Source organism: Bos javanicus, chromosome 11, assembly GCF_032452875.1.
Source record: "Bos javanicus breed banteng chromosome 11, ARS-OSU_banteng_1.0, whole genome shotgun sequence".
NCBI classification, from domain to species: domain Eukaryota; kingdom Metazoa; phylum Chordata; class Mammalia; order Artiodactyla; family Bovidae; genus Bos; species Bos javanicus.
Genome location: NC_083878.1, coordinates 100014542 through 100035717, shown reverse-complemented (window position 1 = coordinate 100035717; position 21176 = coordinate 100014542). Strand labels below are relative to the sequence as shown.

At 48.0% G+C, this 21176-nt stretch overlaps 1 protein-coding gene across 12 annotated transcripts in view; it reads left to right on the top strand.

Moving 5' to 3' along the window:
• Positions 1-15982, top strand: part of FNBP1 (formin binding protein 1) — a 135841-nt gene extending 119859 nt beyond the window's left edge. For 4 of the 12 annotated variants that reach the window (XM_061433814.1, XM_061433818.1, XM_061433815.1 and 1 more), the window contains 4 exons: positions 3903-4035; positions 6329-6450; positions 6769-6908; positions 9067-12361. In XM_061433814.1, the coding sequence (XP_061289798.1) occupies positions 3903-4035; positions 6329-6450; positions 6769-6908; positions 9067-9245 (574 nt within the window). In that variant the 3' untranslated portion in view covers positions 9246-12361. Of the gene's footprint in view, positions 1-3902; positions 4036-6328; positions 6451-6768; positions 6909-9066; positions 12362-13036 lie in introns of those variants that run through there. The other 8 variants (XM_061433819.1, XM_061433817.1, XM_061433812.1 and 5 more) reach the window with 3 other exon arrangements.
• Positions 15983-21176: the final 5194 nt, after the last annotated feature.

Genomic DNA, 21176 nt, shown 5'->3' with positions numbered 1-21176 from the left:
CACTGCAGGCAGATTCTTTACCAGCTGAGCTGCCAGGGAAGCCCAGTGATATTGAAGCTGAGGTTATAATTTAGTTATTCAAAAAATAAACAAAGTTGGCAAGGCAGCCAGTTTAAATACATGCAGATAAAAAGTGGTTTTGATATATATATATTTAATCCCTGGGAGAGCAACTCCTGAAAAATATATCACTTTATAAACATTGTTTCAGTATGTTAAAAAGAAGAACACATATAATGAACTTTGTTCTAGATTTGAATTAAAAATATACTTCGTGAAATAAAAATTTTGTCTTTGTACTTTTTATAACATCTGGGACCAGATATAAAAGGTTTATAAATCCATTATAAACCTCATGCTGTTTACTAAGTAAGCAGATATAGTTTGCCTGGAGTAGCAAGTTATGACTCAGATATCTGAAATGCCATTTTATAAGTGATTGACAGATCCTCCCTAATTGTTTGATTTCATGGAGAAAAGTTTCTGTCACTTGGGTTGTGACCATGGCCGACCTTTGAACCCCCAGAGCAGCTCTCTCTAGTAATAAGGCAAATCACCTTCACCTTTCACTGCACCTCTGTCTGTTGACCATTTACTGTATGTAAGGGAATATTCTAGGCCTTGAGGATAAAGAATGAACAAAACATCAAAAACCTCTGTTGTGCAACTTACGTTTTACGCAGGACAAACAGAAAATGAAAGGCTTTGAGCAGAGGTGACATGATCTGGAAAAGGTTGGATTTTTGGTTTGTTTTTGTTTAAAATAATCCAAAAAGGCAAGATGGGAGAGAAAAAATATATATAAAATAGGCAGGACAAATCAAAAGCACAAATTAGGGTGGAAGATTGAAAATACCAAGCACACTAGACACCCCAGTTCCAATCTGGTTCCACCTGTTTCATTTGCAAACGTTGGACAAGATTCTTAAGCTCTTGGTAGTTGGGTTTCCTCACCATGAAAAGGGAGTTAATATGCCCACGTGAAGTGTACCAGGGTACCTCAAGGGCTGAGGACAGTGCCTGGCATATTGTGTTTGTAAAATAAAATGAATCAGTATGTTAAATGTGAACAGACTACATGTTCCAATTAAAAGAGATTTTCAAACTGGACAAAAACCTGAAACTAGCACACCACTTGTGTGCCAGTTACAAAAGACACACCTGCTCATTAGGTGCAGAGAGGTTGAGAGTAAAGAACGGAAAACGACAGACCATGCAGGTGTCAGCTAGAAGGAACCGGGTGTGAGAAGACTGACTCTCAAGCCAAGTAACCGCCCCCCACCCCAAACTATTCAGTTCAAAAGGATCAACTTCAGGGCTTCCCTGGTGGCTCAGTGGTAAAGAATCTGCCTGCCAATGCGGGAGGCATGGGTTCGATCCCTGGTCCAGGAAGATCCCACATTGCATGGGGCAACTACCCCATGCACCACAGCTACTAAGCCTGTGCTCTAGAGCCCATGCTTTGCAGCAAGAGAAGCCACTGCAATGAGAAGCCCACGTGCCGTAACTGGAGAGTAGTCCCCACTCCCTCAACTAGAGAGAAGCCCAGGCGACAGTGGAGACCCAGCTTTGTTGCTGTTTGGTCACTAAGTAGTGTTCCACTCTTCTGCAACTCCTTGGACTGCAGCACGACAGGCTCCTCTGTCCTCCGCTATCTCCCGGAGTTTGCTCAAATTCACGTCCATTGAGTTGATGATGCCATCCAGCCCTCTCCTCCTCAGTCTCCCCCTTCTCTTCCTGCCCTCAATCCTTCCCAGCATCAGGATCTTTTCCAGTGAGTTGACTCTTTGCATCAGGTGGCCAAATTATTGGAGCTTCAGCTTCAGCATCAGTTCTTCCAATGAATATTCAGGATTGATTTCCTTTAGGATTGACTGGCTTGATCTCTTCGCAGTCCAAGGGACTCTCGAGAATCTTCTCCAGCACCACAATTCAAAAGCATCAGTTCTTCAGTGCTCATCCTTCTATACTGTCCAACTCTCATATGACTACTGGAAAAATCATAACTTTAACTATACAGACCTTTGTTGGCAAAGTGATGTCTCTGCTTTTTAATATGCTGTCTAGGTTTGTCATAGCTTTCCTTCCAGGGAGTAAGCGTCTTTTAATTTCATGGCTGCAGTCACCAGCCACAGTGATTCTGGAGCCCAGGAAAATAAAGGCTGTCACTGCTTCCACTTTTTCCCCTTCTATTTGCCATGAAATGATGCGACCAGCTGCCATGATCTTAGTTTTTTGAATGTTGAATTTCGAGTCAGCTTTTTCACTCTCCTCTTTCCCCCAGTTGTAATTAGTTTTGAATAAAATCTGTTTTTACTGCTTTAGAAAAGGAAAGAATGTAGCTCTAAGTAACACATAGATTAAAGAAGAAATCATCATAGATATTAGAAAATATGTGAGACAGAACTTAACCTTAACACACATTCTCCACCTACATTTGGGGATGTCACTAAAGCCAATGCTCACAAAGGGAAATTGACAGCTTTCAATACATATTAGAAACAAATTGAACCAAAGAAGATAGAAAAAAGGAAATAAATACTAAAGGAAAGGGTACCAACTAACGAAATAGAATCACATATTCAACAGAGAGGATGAACAGATCCAAAAGCTGGTTCCTTGAAAAGATTAATAAAAATGATAAACCTCTGGAGAGATCTGGAGGAGAGGAATGGGAGATAATGACTTCAAACACCTCTTTTGAGAAGTTTTACTGAGAAATAGGGCAGTAGTTGGAGGTACAGGTCATGAAGTAAAGAGACGACTCGTGAACCTGTGGATGACCATACAGTCTGTCCCACATCTCTTGCGTCTCCTGCATTGGCAGACGGATTCTTTGCCAGTGTGCTACCTGGGAAGGTCATGTACTTGTTGAGCATCTGTTGTATGCCAGGTGTGGTCTGGCCACTGGGGGTGTATCATGTTACCAAAGGGCTTGAGCCCAGAGAGCTTCTCAGAGAGCTGCTGTTCTAGGAGGAAGAGATAGACAATAAGCAATAAGCATAATAACAAGATATGTAATGTCGGGAAGCAATACATGCAGTGGAAATAAAAGAAAGTAGAGTGATGGGACTTGCCCAGTGGTTCAGTGGTTTAAGACTCTGAGCGTCCAATATTTGGGACCCAGGTTCAACCCATGGTCAAGTCAGCAAGATCAAACCAGTCAATCCTAAAGGAAATCAACCCTGAATGTTCATTGGAAGGACTGATGCTACAGCTGAAGCTCCAATACCTTGCCACCTGATGTGAAGAGCTGACTCATTGGAAAAGACCCTGATGCTGGGAAAGATTGAGGGCAAAAGGAGAAGGGGGTGGCAGAGGATGAAATGGTTAGATATCGTCACTGACTCAATGGACATGAGTTTGAGCAAACTCTGGGAGATGGTAAAGGACAGGGAAGCTTGGCACACTGCAGTCCATGGGGTTGCAAAGAGTCAGACACCCCTTAGCGACTGAACAGCAATGAGAGAAATAAGATCCCACATGCCGCACAGCGTGGCCTGTGTGTGTGTGTGTGTGTGTGTGTATAAAAGATAGAACAGGGTATGTGGACTGGGAGGGCAAGTGGGTAGAAGGCTCCTACAGAGAACAAATGGTTCATGGCACCCATCAAGTGGCAGCAGGATGTGTGGGCTCAGAGGCAAGCAGGCAGGTGGAGGGGTAGTGAAGACATAGAAATTCTCTTCCACTTATTTCTATATTTTGGTTAACCTATTTCCTGTGACTCGCAATGCAGTTGGTGTTATTGGTCTTGTGTTGGGTGGTTAGTGTAGAGTTTCTTTTGCTGACATTCAGTAAAGTTGTCCACCCTACTGCCCAGTCCCCTGCCTGGCAGGGAGTCATTTGCTCTAAATCTAACAGTGGCATTAACTTGACCATGTTCTGCCCCTTCTCTTTTTCAGAGACGCCATCACAAAAATGAAAGATGTCTACCTAAAGAATCCGCAAATGGGAGACCCCACCAGTTTGGATCACAAATTAGCGGAAGTCAGCCAAAATATAGACAAACTGAGACTAGAGACCCAGAAATTCGAGGTAGGAAAAAGCTGTTGTGGAAAAGTTTTGTTGGGGGGAAAAAAAATAAAGGAAAGAAACAGAAGTAGGTGTGGGGTCATGGGACGATGAGGCTGTAGAGCACCAGCGTTTCTTTCCCTGTGAGGGATGCAGCGGGAAAAGTCAGGTGTTCCACGAGTTATGATGAAAGGAAAAAGAGACTGTCATCCATTTGCTGTTCTGCTTTTCAGCGTGTCCTGTTTTAATGGTGTCCCTTAAAGGGGACACTGTTTAAGGTGATAGTTATATACGGGTGTTTTTTGGTTTTCATTTAAGTGTTTCACTTAAATTCACTCAAGTTGGTTTGTCTCACCTTGTGTCGACAGTGGGTATAATTGGGGAGTATACAGTTGTCCATCATCTCAGTGAATCAAAACGACAAATTTAAGAAAGCCATTAATATTTGTAATTGTCTTGCAGGGTCTTTGTCTGGCTTTGGTATCAGTGTCAACATTTTCAAAATATATTCTGGATGTGAATTCCTTTTCATATCTATGATTTGCAGATATTTTTTTCCATTCTGTGGATTGCTTTTCTACTCTCTTCAAGATGGCCTTTGAAGCACAAAAGTTTTTGTGGGTTTTTTTTTTGACCATACCACACATCTTTCAGGATCTTGGTTCCCTGACCAGGGATTGAACCGGGGCCCCGGCTATTGAAGCACTGAGTACTAACCATTGGACTGCCAGGGAACTGCCAAATCATTTTAATTTTGATGAAATCAATTTATCAGGTTTTTTTCTCTTTATCACTTGCGCTTTTGGTGCCGTAACTAAGTAACCAGCACCTAATCCAAGGTCACAAACCCTTATGCTTATGTTTTCTTGTAAATGTTGTAGTTTTCCCTTTTCTGTTTAAGTGTTTGGTTCGTTTTGAGTTAATTTTTGTACACGGTTAAAAGTACAGGTCCGGAGTCATTCTTTTTCAGTTGTCCCAGCACCATTTGTCAAAAAGACCTTTTCTCTCCTTGAACTGTCTTGGCTGTTCAAGACAGCTTGTAACTGGCTGTTATAGGCCAATTAATCATAAATACAGGGTTTATTTCTGGGTTGTGGGGGGAACCATCGAAATATGTTATAGTTGTTTTTAAGGACCCATTATCAAAAGATGAAAACCAGTAGGAAACACACACGAGACTTGAAGAAGAAACACAGATAATGAATCTTTCAAGCTGTGAACAAAAGGCTTCTCCCCCCACCCCTAAAACGTAAAGACTAGAAAAATAAATTACTAACTGATAATTCTGATCAAAATAGATTATTTCCAGACATGAAAAGCCAAATATGACATTTTCTCATTCTTTCTAGAATCTGTCAGTAAGTTGTTATTGGTTGAGATTTTAGAACCTAGAAATGTCCTTTTCTGGTCATTTGGATTCTTTTGCCATTTTTACACTATTTCAAAGGTTGCTGAAGAAAATGTGATCTACTTTGATTTCCTGTGTACAAGGTTTCTTCACTATTATAAAAAATACTACATTCCTAAGGCGGCGGGGAGGGGGGGGCGGATAAAAGGGAAGTGTGGCTTTTAAACTGAGTCACTGCGTAAGTGCGGCAAGGACCCTCATGGTTCCCAGTGTGACATCACGGTCACAGAATTTTTGGAACCGGGGGAACTAGACGCGACTTATCAGAAGTCACACAGCTGCTTAAAAAGCCCGAGAGCCGTGGGGACTTTGCTGGTGGTCCAGTGGCGGAGACTCCAATGCAGGGATGCAGACATGGGTTCAATCTCTGGTCTGGGAGCTAAGATCTCATATTGTTGTTGTTAGTCACTCAGTCATGTCTGACTCTTTTGTGACCCCGTGGACCATAGCCCACCAGGCTCCTCTGTCCATAATGTTTCCCAGGCAGGAATACTAGAGTGGGCTGCCATACCCTCTTCCAGGGGTCTTTCCCCACCCAGGGATTGAACCCGTGTCTCCTGCATTGGCAGGCGGATTCTTTACCGCTGAGCTATGAGGGAAGCCCTAAGACCCCACATGCCGGGCAATAAATGAATGAATGAAAGCCCGAGAGTTTAAGACAGGCCGGTGTCTTTCTGCCACTTTATGGGCAATGGTTAAATGTAAGTCTGCTCACACGCCTCCAACTTTGCCTTTAAGTATGTGTATACAGTCAAGGCAAACAGACTGGAGGCTCCTCACCCCTGCCACGTGGTCCTTCTTCAGTCGGCTTCAATGACCAACCAGAAGCCCAGATTGGGGGCCTGAACCCTGCTTGGTCCGGCCCTCAGCTGAGCTCAGACCAGAGTCTTTCCTGATTTCTCTTTGCAGGCCTGGCTGGCCGAGGTGGAAGGCCGACTCCCAGCCCGCAGCGACCAGGCCCGTCGGCAGAGTGGGATGTACGAGGCGCAGAACGCCCCCTCCGTCAACAACTGCGCGCAGGATCGGGAGAGGTACAGTATCTGTACGGCGCCTGCTTGGGGCTTTTTGTTTGTTTGTTTGTTTTTGGCTTTGTATTTACTGCCCGATTCTGGAATCAGAGACAAGCACAAGGTCCTTGTCAGGTTCCATGCGTCTGTCATGACTGGCCTGTGGTTTTCCCCACAGTGCAGCTGTCTGATGCCCCGCGGATGGTGCTGGAGCCTGCGGGGTGAGGGGCGGTCCCTGGTTACAACGCTCCAGAATTGCCAGCACTTGGCTCTCGCAGGGGCTGCATTCGAGCGCTTGCTGGGGTCAGTTGCTATAGTTGCTGTGTGTTTTGCTTTCTTGAGCAGCCCCGATGGCAGTTACACAGAGGAGCAGAGTCAGGAGAGTGAGGTCAAGGTGCTGGCCACAGACTTTGATGACGAGTTTGACGACGAGGAGCCTCTTCCTGCCATAGGGACATGTAAAGCCCTCTACACGTTTGAAGGTAACACCAACTGTCTAGGTCCCTCTTCTCTTTCTGTGGTCAGACTTTCTTTTGAAGCCTTCAGAACCTTCCTTTCAGGAAGAGGCTTCAAATGAACCTTCCTTCAGAACCTTCCTCTCTTCCTCTTTCGTTCTGCCCAGAGTATCTGTGATTCTGATTTCTTTCTGTTTGAGGGCTGTGTATTTTGCCTTTGGGTCTGGACTGTTGACCAACTTTCGGTGAGCTTAATTGCAGCAGGTAGTATGGAATAATGATTATATCATCCACACCTTCAATACTTATGGAGCTCCTGTCTTGCAAAGACCCTTGAAAGCGTGGGAGGCAGGTGGTGTGGTCTGGCATCCGCCCTGGGAGGAAATAAAGCAGAGGAGGTTCAGCAGAAGAGAGGGACGGAGTGATGGGGGGTCCACACGAGGATATGACCCCTTCCCTGAGGCGATGTATTTATTTTTATTTTTGGCTGTGCTGGGTCTTCACAGCTGCATACAGGCTTTCTCTGGTTGTGGCGAGCGGGGGCTCCTCTCTCGTTTTGGTGCAAGGGCTTCTCATCGCGCTGGCTTCTCTGGTGGGGCACTGGTTCTAGAGGGCACGAGCTTCAGTAGTTGCAGCTCTCGGGCTCTAGAGCAACAAGCTCAATAGTTGTGGCGCACAAGCTTAGCCCCTCTGTGGCATGTGGAATCTTCCCAGACTAGGGATCGAACCCGTGTCCCCTGCATTGGCAGCTGGATTCTTATCCACTGAACTCACCATGCTGCAGGGTGTCAGAGGCACAGGCACTGCCAAGCATGGAGCAGGAAAGGCACGGGGTTTGTGCGCCTGGAGCTCAGGTGTCTTAGGAGTAATAGTGGAATATAAGACGAGGAGGGGTCTGGGGCCAGTGTGGGGGATGGGTAAGAGAAACACTTGTATGTTATCTGGCAAACATCAGGCCCTCCAGAAAGTATTTGAGCAGGTTGTTGACACAAGCAGACATTTACTGTAATGTCTGTACCATAGACATTTATTCTCATACGTGTGCTATCAGTTAGAAGACAGGGCAAATGCTTAGGACGCCTAACCTCATGGTTCCCAAACTGATGAGCCTTGAAACAGCGTCCTGCAGGATGCTGGGAAGGATGCTGTGAAAGAAGGAATTGGAGCTCAGATCGTTTTCAGAAACCCTGGGATAAATGAACTTCTTTGCTGTAAGACTTTTTTTTTCATCCTTGCCTCTTTGATTTGCAGGATCTGAGTTCTCCAATCAGCGATCAAACCCATGCCCCCTGCAGTGGAAGGGCAGAGTCCTAACCACTGGACTGCCAGGAAATTCCCTTTACTGTAGGACTTTTAGAGCCTTCGATAAACTAAATGTTCATTGTGACAAAACAAAGAAGAGAAGCCCGAGGTTCAGTGCTCCCAGTGTAACTTCAGGTCCACACCATCCCTCTCCCCCTGCATCCACAGTTACTGCTATTAACAGCCCCCTAAGCAGTCTGCCTTTCGGGACACTGCTTGGGCGGTGGTGACTAGTCTTTTGAAATTATCTTAGTGAATGGTATTGGGGGCCTTGATTAGGAGACAGATGGACGTAGAGATGCTGCAGCCAATAACACGCTCAGATGCGCGGCTGATTGGAAGTTGGAAACGAAGCGGGGAGGAACCCACAGCTGATCCCTGAAGCTGCACTCCTGGGACGATGGAGATGGCCGCTGAAATGGGAAAGTGGGAGGAGGATCTAGTTTGGGAGGCCAGACAGTGAGCCCAGGTTCACCCGAATTGTGTCTCAGATGCCCAGGCACCATCAGGGTGGAAATGGACTTCAGAGAGAAGGCACGGTGGCACCTAAGCCTCAGATAAGAACCAGAACGGGAGAAAGAAAAGTGGAGATGCTGTGTAAAGAGGTGTCATTGATGCCAAAGGAGCACCTTCAGGGGAGGGTAGAGAAGAGGACCTAAGATTTCCTCCGGGGGAGATGCCGCCTGTTCTGGGAGGCAGGAGAGAGAGGGCTCCCACGGGGAGTTTAGAGAAGGGTCCCAGCGACGCAGGATGAGGGCCTGGCAGCTTCCGGACGGGAGGACAGCGTCCGTCTTTTCTCCACTTGTTTCACTGCAAGACTCGCCGTCTGCTCCAAACCCGGGTTTGACAAGAAACCTAAACTACTCTGACTTTGCTTTTTCAGGTCAGAATGAGGGAACCATTTCAGTAGTTGAAGGAGAGACGCTGTACGTAATAGAGGAAGACAAGGGCGACGGGTGGACCCGAATTCGGAGAAATGAAGATGAAGAGGGTTATGTTCCCACTTCCTACGTCGAAGTCTATTTGGACAAAAATGCCAAAGGTGCTAAGACTTATATTTAATACAACTTTAAAAAAAACCACAAAACTTTAAAATTGGAGTTGTTTCTCCCCGCAATCATGCCTGTTACAGGCAGTTCTTCAAAAGACTGGATGGGGAGCGTCACGGTGTGTGTTTCTTTTAGGCACAAGCTGAATTTCCTGGGCTGGTTTTGATGATAATTCAGTGTCACTTGCTCATGACATTTTCCCTGGAAAGCTGCCAACTGCCAATTTACAATGGTGTCCTTTGAAATCTGATAAACATTTCTCCTTGGGGCAGCGACTGTAGATAACCAAAAAGTTGCCTTTTAGCTTCTGATTCATATTTCTGAATCTGAAAGTCCATGCATGTCCTAGGGGTGCAGAAGACTTCAGCTCTCACTAATAACTAGTGTCTGCCAGAAAGTGAACCACCTTAAGATGTTACATTTGGTAACTTCATAAACTGAACTGCGTTAAGTTTTACAGTCATTCATTTTGGAGGAAGTCATCAATAAAGAATAGCGTAAGTAAAGAATGGCGTTGGTACCAAAAGTGTGTATATTTCCTTAAACATGTTTAAGATCATTGTTAGAGCACCATGCTACCCGGTTATGTCGATACGATCCTAGACAACCCATTGAATTATGGAAAACTTGGTCTTTCAACCAGTTGGTTTTCACATATGACTACTCATCTTTCTTTTGCCAGTTGACAGAGTTGATCAGACGTGCTAGAGCTGTTGAGATAAATTATGTAAAAACAACTCCCTTCATTCTGTTCTGTGGGAGGTTTTTTGTGCCCAGGTGGTGTTGTGAATAGACCCTTGTAAGCAACACACAGACCCCAGCACATCACTTTTTAATGTTCTTTTGGTTTGTTTTAATCGTTGGCATTGTTAAGACCCAAAGTGTATATTTTACTGAAAATCATTTTAGAACTTCTAGATCCTTTTATATAATAACCATAAAGTGGTTAATTATATAATAAAATGTTTCACCATCTTAAAGAAATCTGGGTCACATGGGGATTTGCATTTTTAAATTGGCAGGCTAGGTAGTGAAACTGGGGACATGCCCAATGGTTGTGCTTATGTCTAGAATCTTCCCTGAGATCACAGAGAACCAGCTAAAAATGAGTCAGAATAAAGGTATAGGATTGAGATTCTCTCTTTTTTGGCTTTGAAAATTATTTATTCATGTCCTTCCTACTTTTAAATAGGAAATCAGCTCCTTGCTTCTACACTATGGACTCCTTTTAGAAGATCGGGTCAATTTAAAACTGATTTTAAAACTGACAGCAATGCATTATGGGGTCCAGGACCTGGCAGGAGTTATGGGTGCCTGTGGCAGATTCTAGCAGAAAGTTCTTCTGCATTTCCCAAGGGCCTCTCCATTATTCTTGCCTGGAGAGGAACTCGGTGACTATGGTCCATGGGGTCACAGAGTTGGACAAGACTGGGCAGCTAACATTTTAAGGGCCACCAAAATGGAATGTAGTAACCTTTACTTAATGACTGCCTGATTTTTAAAACACTTTTAATTTTTAAATAATCACAGATTGTCAGGGAGTTGCAAAGATAGTAGAGAGATCCCCTTTATCCAGCTTCCCCAAGTGGTTACATCTGACAAAATCGTGATCCAGTATCAAAAACAGGAAACCGACACTGGCCAGCCCGATTTTATTTTTTTGGTATAATTGTCATTTAAATTTCTTTTGCATTATTATACCTTTGCTGCTGTAGTATTGATAAAACCACCCATCCTGACCCCAGATCTCTCAGGAGAATCATTTTAGCACTTCCTTTTAACTACCACAGCAAGGAAAATCTGTTGGCCCTTAACCCATGGGGAGTTCATGAACAGTAGGTGGTCACAGCCTTGGGCATGTAAACCAAGTGAATACCTAAGACATTAAAACCCAGGATGAACTCATTTCCAGACTGTGAAGTATTGGAGAAAATAAACTAGACACTGAAAAAAAAAGTCTTAAAATGAGGCAAGTCAACATTAGGCTTTTTAAAACTTGATTTGAAAAGTATGGCATGCCATGAAGTCGGTTGAGTTTTGATTTATTTGTTTGTTCATTTTGCTTTTATTCCCCTCCTCTTTAGAGCTGTGCAAATCGAATTCAGGAAATAGCTCAACTGTCTTTTGGATATGGGTGGGGCGATTTGGGCACGTAAATTATGATCATTATTTTAGCTTGTATGCCTCAGTACCTTCAACCAGATGAATCTGTGTCCTAGTGACTCAACAGCAGAAGATATTTTTTAGTTTCAGGTCCATCTCAGTCAGTGTGCAAAGGATTAGCAGAAGTCTTGAAACAATTCCCAAAGAGTTCGGGAACTTCCATTTCCACCCCCAAGGCACACTTTGTGTTCTTGTAACAGTGAATCTGTCAAAAGTAGCAAAGTCTCAGCTTGTGTATAAAGTTTTCTCCATTTATGCAGAGATACACTTAGAAGCTAAGAATGGATGTAGACTCTTTCCTTTCCCTACCTTGTTCATAAGTCTGTTCAGCCTGCCCCACAAACGCTGCCCTCCCTTTAAGCCCAGCGCAGCCGGGTGGGGCTGCTGCTTTCCGATGCCTGCGACTCAAGAGCAGTGGTCTTATCGTCAGTGATGCCCATGCACTTTCGTGTATGTGTGTGGTGTCTGCCAAGTGACTATTTAATAACCGCCAAAATAGTTAGACTAGAGGAAGTTCCACTGGCCAACTGAATTGTGACTGTCCTCTTTTATGGTTTAGTTTGTTTTTTTTAATTGCTCTCTGTGAAATATGTCCATAACTGCCCCTTCCCCAATCTATTTGTATATACTGCAATAGAAAAACTAAAAGGATGACTTGAATTCGTTGTTTTAACGTTTTACTCTTATATTTGTTTGTTTTATTGGTGATTCTGCTGCCTAATGACCTTTTTGTTTTTGTAACCGCTGGGGGAGCCGGAAGGACGGTTACACTGGTAGCTAGGTCCCCTGCCGGCTGATCCACACTTGAGTTTATTGTAGACACTTGGGTTCTGAGTAAGTTTTGTTTAAATACGGCCAACATGACTGTTTCCTCTCTCTTCCTTATCCTCCGAGAAAAGAATCTGTGTGGCATCTTGTAGCTGTACCCTCGTATCTGCCTCTCTAATAAACGTTATATTTTTCTCAGTGTTGTGTATTTTAAATGATTTTTCACCTCTCCAAGAAATTCTGTGTAATCCAAGCATTTAACCCTCTCATCTTCAATAATGGGGAGTTTTCTAGCCAAATGCTTTTTTTTTTAAAAAAGAAAAATTCTGCCCTTTCCCCCTTGTTAAATGATGGCACCTTCTCTGTTGCTCACCCTGTGTGTGCCTGTGGGCTTCAGGAGTCTGTCTCTCATTTCTCTTCTGTCCCCCAGATGAAGAACTTTCACTGTTTATTACTGAGCAATAGGTTTTCCTTTTCATCAAAGATGCTGCCTTTTACTGCCAAGGAACCAAGAGTGTCGGTCACAGAGAGAACCGGGTCCTTGGGCTCCTGACATCTTTCTGGGAAGCTGGTTTCTTTCTTTGTCTCAGAGCTCAATTGATGAGAAAGATGAGTTGGGGGCGTGCGGGAGTGCACCGTCTCCTGGGTGCTTTCTCTTGCCCCGGAAGGAAAGACTAGCTGCTCTGACTGCAGATAAAACCGTGAAAGTTCCTTATCTCAGACTTGCCCTGTGGTAACCAAGTGCTCTAAAAATGCCCCCTCCCCCGCCCTGTCCAGGGCGGTGCAGTCTGCCTGAGAGGCGGAGTGCCCGCCCCTGACCTGCCCGCCCTCCACTCTAACTGCCTTTTTCTTTCTCTGTCTTTTGTGTTGTAGATTGCTAAAGGTGGTTCCGGGAGCCAGAGCCTCGGGGAGCCTTCCCAGGAGAAACCCTTCGGTCTGCTTGTCTCCACAGGCCTGAGCGCCCGCGAACGCCCTGGGCCTGGGTTGCTGTGTGGCCCTGGGCCCCTCAGCCTGAAGTTGACATCCATCCCCACCTGCAGCTGCTCGCTTTCTTCTTTTCTTTCCTTTTTACAGCATGTTCCTCAGAGCCCGGCTCCGCCCCTGGCCCAGTCTGGCCGCCTCTTGGCAGGGGGAGGGCGTCCCTGCCCCGCGACCTCGGTCCACCTGGCGCAACCCGGCCCGTCCACGATTCACACTGTGCCTTTCCGTGAAAACTTTGCCACTGGTCTCCGGGCGAGACAACCGAATCTGGGCGAGGAGGGTCAGGCCTGCGCCTGGTGGACTGGGTGCCCAAAAGTCACTGATGTGTCCCTTACGTTAGAAAATACTCATCTTTTCCCAAGTCCATTGGGTATTCGGTGGTCCTTTCCTGACTATGGACCCTCACCAGATACTAAACAATTGGCCCTTGAAATGTTTCACGGCCTGAGTGTCCATGGTGGACACACACACACGTTTTTGTTTGAGGTCTTGTCTTCAGTGGCCTAGAAAAGTCCACACCAGAAGTCAAATTCCAGCTCTTAGGCCAGTCCCACTGTCTTGCCTGTGTCCCCTCCCTTTTCATGGGGTCAAGGAACATCCCAGCCCACCTTCTCCCCGTTGGCCACCCATTGATAAGGACCACGGGTCGTGAATGAGCGTCTTGCCTCTGCATTAGCTCATTGGCCAAAGGAAGACTCTCCCCTTTCTGTGAATTCCAAAGTCCGCGCCTTAGGACTCCAGTGCTGTCATCACCAAAGCCCCTGTGCTTCTCGTGGTCCGCCAAGTGATCCTGTGGCTGCAGCTTCCACATTTCAGTGTGTGCTCTCCAGGCCACGCAGAGTTAATCGTGTTTTGAGCTGAATCTCCTTCCTCTCATGGATCTTTGAGGAAGACATGAGGTCCCGTACCCAGTGGGCCGCTCACGCCTTAGAGCAGCGTAGCTTCTCTACTTACCTGGTGCAGAAACAGTCAAGAGAAATCTTGGACTGTGGGTTTCTGTGAACAAAGATCCCGTCAGAAGCCCCAGGGTGCCATCAGGCATCTTTCCTGTTGTTCGGCTTTTGGTGACTAGATGGTCACCTTGAGCCTCCTTGCTGCTTTGCCACACTTGCGAATCTAAGACAAGGAAATCTGGCAGGAGCTGAAGGGACCGGTACAGACAGGACGGGTCCCGAGGGTTAGGCCTTGGTTCAGGGGTAGGAAAATTGTTCCTCTCAGCAAACCAGGGTTGACCACACACCAGCCTCAAAGCTGCTCAGTCAACCTTTGGTGACAGGAAACCACGAGGGAACAAACGCCAAGTGTGAGCAGGGGAAGAGGAAGTGGCTTCAGGTTGGAGCAGGCATTGGGCCCCTCTCACTCACTCCTTCCGCCCCAGAGTGAGCCTCTGCAGCTGTGAGCGTCTGGGACCCCTCTGTTAACCCAGGGGGCAGCCCCATTGTCCCAGGCTCCTCAGTCTCACAAGACTGTCTTGGCAGATGACGGCAAAGCCAGGATGCCAAAGGACAGGAAGAGTCTGGGCTCCACCCGCGTCCCTGCAAACCAGCAGGCGCGTGGTTGCTCCGTGCAGCCCCAGCAACCCCACATAGGGTTTGTCCATCAGGCGTCTCCAGGAATTCTGAATTTCACCAAGTCAAGCTGCCCGCTCTCCACAAGGATGCTAATTTTTTTTTTTTTTTTTAAGAAAAAAAAAATTGGATTCTAGAGCCTCGGGAATGCATGTGCATTGCATCTTTCATATTAGGGGTCAGGGTAGATGAACTCCTTCCGAATTAGGGGGAAAGGTATAAGCTGCAGGATTTGTTCTTTTAAACGTCTGTTTAACCTGACATGGACTATGCTTGTGTCCTCTTGTGTCCCCTCTGCCTTTCTTTTTCTCTGTACCACCTGCGTCCAAAAAAGAACGAAGAAGTGCTTTTCAATGTTCACCTCGGTGTTTGCTTCTCTGCCAGTCTGTGTGGCTACGGGGAAAGGGGAGTGCTGTACCAGCTGGGGCTTAGTCAAGAAAATAAGTTATTATAGGCTAGTTGAGACTTATCATTTACTCTGGGAATCCTACTGTGAAGTCGTCTATATATTATTATGAGCAGTTCACATAGAGTAGAAACGTGGACTCTGCCATGTGCTTTCTCAGCCTTCCCTCATATCCACTGACCATCATTTCTCCACCGACGCTAGAATATCGTTATGCCGTAAGAATGACTCATTGTTAAAGAACGTACTCTGAAAATAACTTAAAAACAGAAAGTGAGGAACTTGTCGTTTACCCAATTTTTCCTTTGCAGAATAGGAAAGAATAAAAAGGCATGGTAAGCTGGGATGGGATTTTCCTTTGGGCTTTTATCATGAACACCCTGAAGCTTTGGGGTTCGAGGAGTCTGTCTCTCCAGCGGTTAGTGCAGAGGCCTCAGTCCCTTTTGGTAACATCTGTAATTGCTGGGGAAAAGTTTACTGAACATGAAAAGGTTATGTGGATGCTAAGTATTTTTCCAGAGAAGTCAAATTTCATACTTCCTAATGGCTCTGCCTCCTGTGCTTATATCATCAGAAGAAAAAAAAAAAAAACTTTAAAAAGTGATCCAGAATTCTATTTTAACCTGGTGTCCAGCACCTTTAAACTTCTGGGTTTATCAGTGTGTGTTGCACTAATTCTAAACTTCAGAGGCGTTTCAGTGTTGTAACGGCCCACTGCCATTGTAAAGGTTCTGGAATTGCCCATTTGTCTCTAGAGATGGAATTAAACCAAATAAAGTGCTTCCATTGGAAGGCTCATATCGACCTTGTAACTATATGTTAATCCTCTAAATGTTAAATAAAAGTGTAACTTCTGGCACAGTATCGCGGGACTGCTTTGTTGCACAAAGAGGTGACCCCAGTCTTGGAAGCAATCAGAGTCCCCTGGGCTGGAGGCTGAGCTCCGATCAGGTCATTGATTTACGGTGTAAACTGGACATAAGTCCCGGCGCCATCTGCCTGGAGAAGGGCCTCAGACCCAGCCAGCTCGAAATTCCACCCTGGCCCTCTGGGGAAAAGCTGTCAGAGACCTTGGTGATGCAGAATTCAGGTTGACTCAGTGCAGAGTTCTGGGGAAGCTCCTTCAGTCCGGGGCATTTTTCATGCATGCAAATTTGGCTAGCAGCTACGCTGGGATTTCGAGGACCCAACTGTCTGTGGGGGGATGGAGGGAGCCGTGAAATTGCAGCAGGTTTGCATTTCATTCGTGGTCTGGTGTCACGAGTGCTCAAGCCCACCCTCTTCTTGGCAGCCTGGCTGGAATAATCACTGGCTTGTGTGAAGCTCAGGACAGCCTGCCGCGTTTAAGGGTAAGGGCCTTGTGCCTGCACCGGCCGGCCCTTTCCATATCCAGCACTGACAGTCTCACCCCGGGTTTTGCTGGGGGGAGACTGGTTCATGCCCAGACCTCTTTGTTTTTTAAGGCTCTTTAGAGCCAAGGTAGGAAAACAGTTGGTGAGGGAGTGAAATATTAAGTGAGCAGGGCGCCCTAGCTAATGCCAAGTGCCACTCACTTGCTGAGGGGGTGGGAGGGGAGGCCACCAATGAGATGCTAAGCCTCACTGTGGCCTCAGCTCCTACGGACATCGCCAAGTTCTCAGCAAAGCCTGATGTCTTCTCTGCTGGGGAGGATGGTGTCAGAGAGCCAAGCAGGGTTCTCGGGCAAGAGACAGGGGTGGTCAAGGGAACAAGGCGGCCTATGACTGTCCTGCCGAGGCCCTCTGGTCCAGGTTGTCAGCAAAGGGCTATTATGGGAAGACTGTTGCCAGCACTTTCTTTCTGGGCTTCTCTCATATTTGGGGAATAGTCTCTTAACAGTCTGTAGGAGGCAGAATGTCTCCACCTGTCTCTTAGAACCGCCCTCTCCACCCTACCCCCACCCTTCACACACACCGCCCCCCTCGCCGGCTGGACCGGGGAGCACCAAGGGGCTGGGAGCTGGGTCAGCCTGGGGCGCGTGTTGCCACCTCTCTGGCCTCCGGTTCCGGGGTAGCGGGGTGAGGACAGGAGGCCGGCAAGAAAGCACTCGGTCGACGCCACAGCTACAGCTTAGATGTCAGTTCTGAGGTTCTTAGATATCAGTTCTGAGCAGGAGCTCACTCCCGTCTCCGTGATGGTGTTATTCTGATTCCTGGGCAGAATTCAGGGCTGGGAGCTCTGTGACCTCACTCTGCGCGCAGGTCTGAAACACTGAACCGCCCGCCGTCCAGCTCGGCCCATCTTTATATACAGCTACTTGCTTCAAGCATTTGGGGATGTGACACTTGAACCTTCTGCGACCCACCTCCCGCCCCTGCGGGATCGAAAACCAGGGGCGGTGACGCAGTAGGAGCGGCGGACCGTTGGTTTCCTGGTGCGCTCCCGAAGGCAGCCTCGGTAGCGCAGAAAGCCCTGACTCAGACTAGTCGGTCAGGGTCCTCGGGTGGGTCCGGGAATCGCAGCATCCGCCCCGGCCAGGCCCCGCCCCTCTCCGTCTCTCCCCGCCCCCTGCGGCCGGCCCCGCCCCCGCTCGCCGTTGCGCAGAGGCGCCCGCGCGACCCCTAGTGGCAGAGAAGCCTGCCTGCGAGGAGGGAAGGACGAGGGTCCCCAGGAGGGCGACTAGACCGGAAATGGAAGTGGGCAGAGGCAGCGGGGGTGGTTCCAGGATGCCCTCCCTCTTAAAATTAAAGCGAAAGAGATCTCTGGATTGTGCGATCCAGGGACAGCAAAAAAAAAAAAAAGGATGGTGCAGGTGTGAGTGAGGGAAGGAGCAGGAGGCCTGGATGGTGACCAATAGCAGGCCCAGCCGCCATGTGGGGATTAACGTCTCCATGGGTCCTGGGCAGTGAGGAAGTCCAGACCTTGGCGCTGCCCACCTGGCCTACAGAAGGCCTCTCCTTCTTCTCCCTGGCTTCTGCTGGCCTTTTCTGAGAAGGGGAGGCATAAGCCTTGTTGCAGCACCCTTTGAGACCCAGGATTAAAGTGCAAAGGCTGCAGAATGGCACTCAGCAGCCTCTTTGTGTCAGGAGTCATTTCTTCACAGCTGCACGTGTTCGGACCTAACACTATCTCTGTCCAGATGGTAGAACGAGTGGTGTTTACTTAAATGACCTCCCATGAGCTGGAGATGGGAGCAGAAACAGAACCACCCCCACGTGGCTTTGTCCTCAGAGCCTGGGGGCCAAAAGCTGCGGGAGGACACAGGGATTTCCTCATTTTCCTCTGTTGGGCCCCGGGAGCAAAGGGGGTGGGGAGGATCCCCTGGGTGCTACGGCATTCTGCCCCAGGAGCCTCATGACCCGCATGTGTGTGCATCCTCCCACCATGCCAGGCCAAGAGCCCTGCCTGCAGTGCCGACTCTCCTGTCAGCCCTCATCTGGGCTGCATGCTGGTGCCTGGTCCAAAGACGGCCTGGAGGCTGCATCGGAACACATACATCCTGGGGGCAGCCTTCCTGGACACGCTTTGTCTAAAATGGGGATGGCTCTCTTTAAGAGCTTTTCCCAAAGGCATTAATTTCTTCTGCATCCTGTGCCTTTGCTATGACCAACAAGCCTCTCAGCTGTGGACAGATAAAGGTGTCATAGGGAAGACAACCAGAGGGAGGTATGGTTCCGAAACACCACTTCCTTCCCCGAGGCTCTCAGGGACTCAAAATGTGGTTGGGCAAGACTTGCAGGATAATCTACTGTTCGCATGGAATTCCAACTAGAATAAAGGTAAGGAAACTACACGTTGGGGATAGCCGCACCTTACCAATGGAGAAAGCAATGGCACCCCACTCCAGTACTCTTGCCTGGAAAATCCCATGGACGGAGGAGCCTGGTAGGCTGCAGTCCATGGGGTCGCTAAGAGCAATTTCACTGTCACTTTTCACTTTCATGCAATTGGAGAAGGAAATGGCAACCCACTCCAGTGTTCTTGCCTGGAGAATCCCAGGGACGGGGGAGCCTGCTGGGCTGCCGTCTATGGGGTCACAGAGTCGGACAAGACTGAAGTGACTTAGCAGCAGCAGCACCTTACCAATGTATTTTCTGATGCAGCTTTGTGAACAGAAGCACAGACAGGTGGAAAGGCCTGCAGACACAGGTAGCAGTTGGTCTACAGACTCCCCGGTCTGCCAGGTGGCTTTTGACTCTAAAAGGTGCTGCTGGAGCAAGGCCTGGGCCAGCCTGGAGGGAGGAGCCAGACCACAGGATGCCATGTGGGAGACAGAAGATGGAGGCGACTTCCTCTGCTGCCCAGCGCTGCCCATCTCCACTCGTCTGTAAACCAAGTTCACCAACTACACACTCCTGCTCTGCTTTCACATTCTATCTCAGTATGGCCCAGCCTGTTATTTCAAGGGAAAACAGAGGAAATATCTGAAGGCCAAGTGGTACCTATATCCTCCTGTGCGTGTGGTAAGTTGCTTCAGTCGTATCCAACTCTTTGTGACCCTATAGATCATCACCCACCAGGCTCCTCTGTCTATGGGATTCTCCAGGCAAGAATACTGCAGTGGGTTTCCATGCCCTCCTCCAGGGGATCTTCTGGACCCAGGGATCAAACCCACATCTTTAACATCTTCTGCACTGGCAGGCAGGTTCTTTACCTCTAGTGCCACCTGGGAAGCCCTACCCTCCTGTGGTAGATGCAACAAATGAATATTCATCTCCAAGCCTCCAGATGACTCCACCCTCCAGACAAAACTTTCCCATTCCCATCTTCCATGTTAAACAGGAAAAGCCAGTCACCCTATCTTTACCATGAGATTCCCCCATTCAAATGGGGGAGCAAAGCTAAAATGAGGCTCAGACACATACACACACACACACACACACACACACACACAGCACGCACGTGGTGAAAGTATAAAGAAAAGTGAGGCCGACTATAAAGCAAGCTGAGTGTCGGAGAACGGATGCTTTTGAACTGTGGTGTCAGAGGAGACTCTTGAGAGTCCCCTGGTCTGCAAGGAGATCCAACCAGTCCATCCTAAAGGAAATCAGTCCTGAATATTCGTTGGAAGGACTGATGCTGAAGCTGAAGCGCCAATACTTTGGCCACCTGATGCAAAGAACTGACTCATTTGAAAAGACCCTGATGCTGGGAAAGACTGAAGGCAGGAGAAGGGGACAACAGAGGATGAGATAGTTGGAGGGCATCACCGACTCAGTGGACACGAGTTTGAGTAAACTCTGGGAGGTGGTGATGGACCGGGAGGCCTCGAGCGCTGCAGTCCATGGGGTCCAAAAGAGTCGGACACGACTGAGCGACTGAACTGAACTGGGGGCCAAAGGAAGTGCAGGGAACAAGCTTCGGCTGAGGCTGGCGGGGGCGATCCGCAGGCTCTGGAGGGGCTTCAGTGGGACTGTAAGAGTCTTTCCTGGGGGTGGGTATCTGTTGCCCCTTTTATCACTCTCTTGATGTTTCTGCAGATCTTCGTCTGATGGGATTTCGCAAGTAAATGTTTCAAGTCATACATAAAATCTCAAGCTCTTCTCTCCCCTCCAAACCCCCAAAGCATAAACAAAACCAACTCAAACCGCAGAGGCTGTAAAACACTAGCGTCACTTAAGTGTCAGGGAGCCCTGGGTGCCAGACACAGGCAACCACAATGCCATGACAGAGGTGCCAAGGTCAGCCGCTGGGGAGGAGATGGTGCCCCCGCCCCCCCGCCCAGGCTTTGCCGCCCTCGAAGGGTCCAGCAAGAACCCCTGCTTCTCAACTGCTCCGAGGAGTCCGTGCTGCAGAGAAGAGAGATCTGTGGGCGATGGGGGCCTCAAGCCCCGACCACAACCGGCCCCCCTTCTCTGGGGCTGGGGTGGGTCCCAGGAAAGGAAGGACAGAGGCCAACACGGGCTGAAAGCGATGCGGTCTCCTCTTCCGCTCCTGCAGCCTCTTGGGGAGCCGTGCAGAGCCCCCTGCCACGTCTGGTCACTTGTCACGTTTATCACGGTGGTTCCACGGCCCTCCCCCATGGCAGCCAGGTTCCCTCGCCTCCTCCCCACCCAGGAACAGAATTAAGCGCGGCGGATGCAGAGACGCGGGCAAGGAC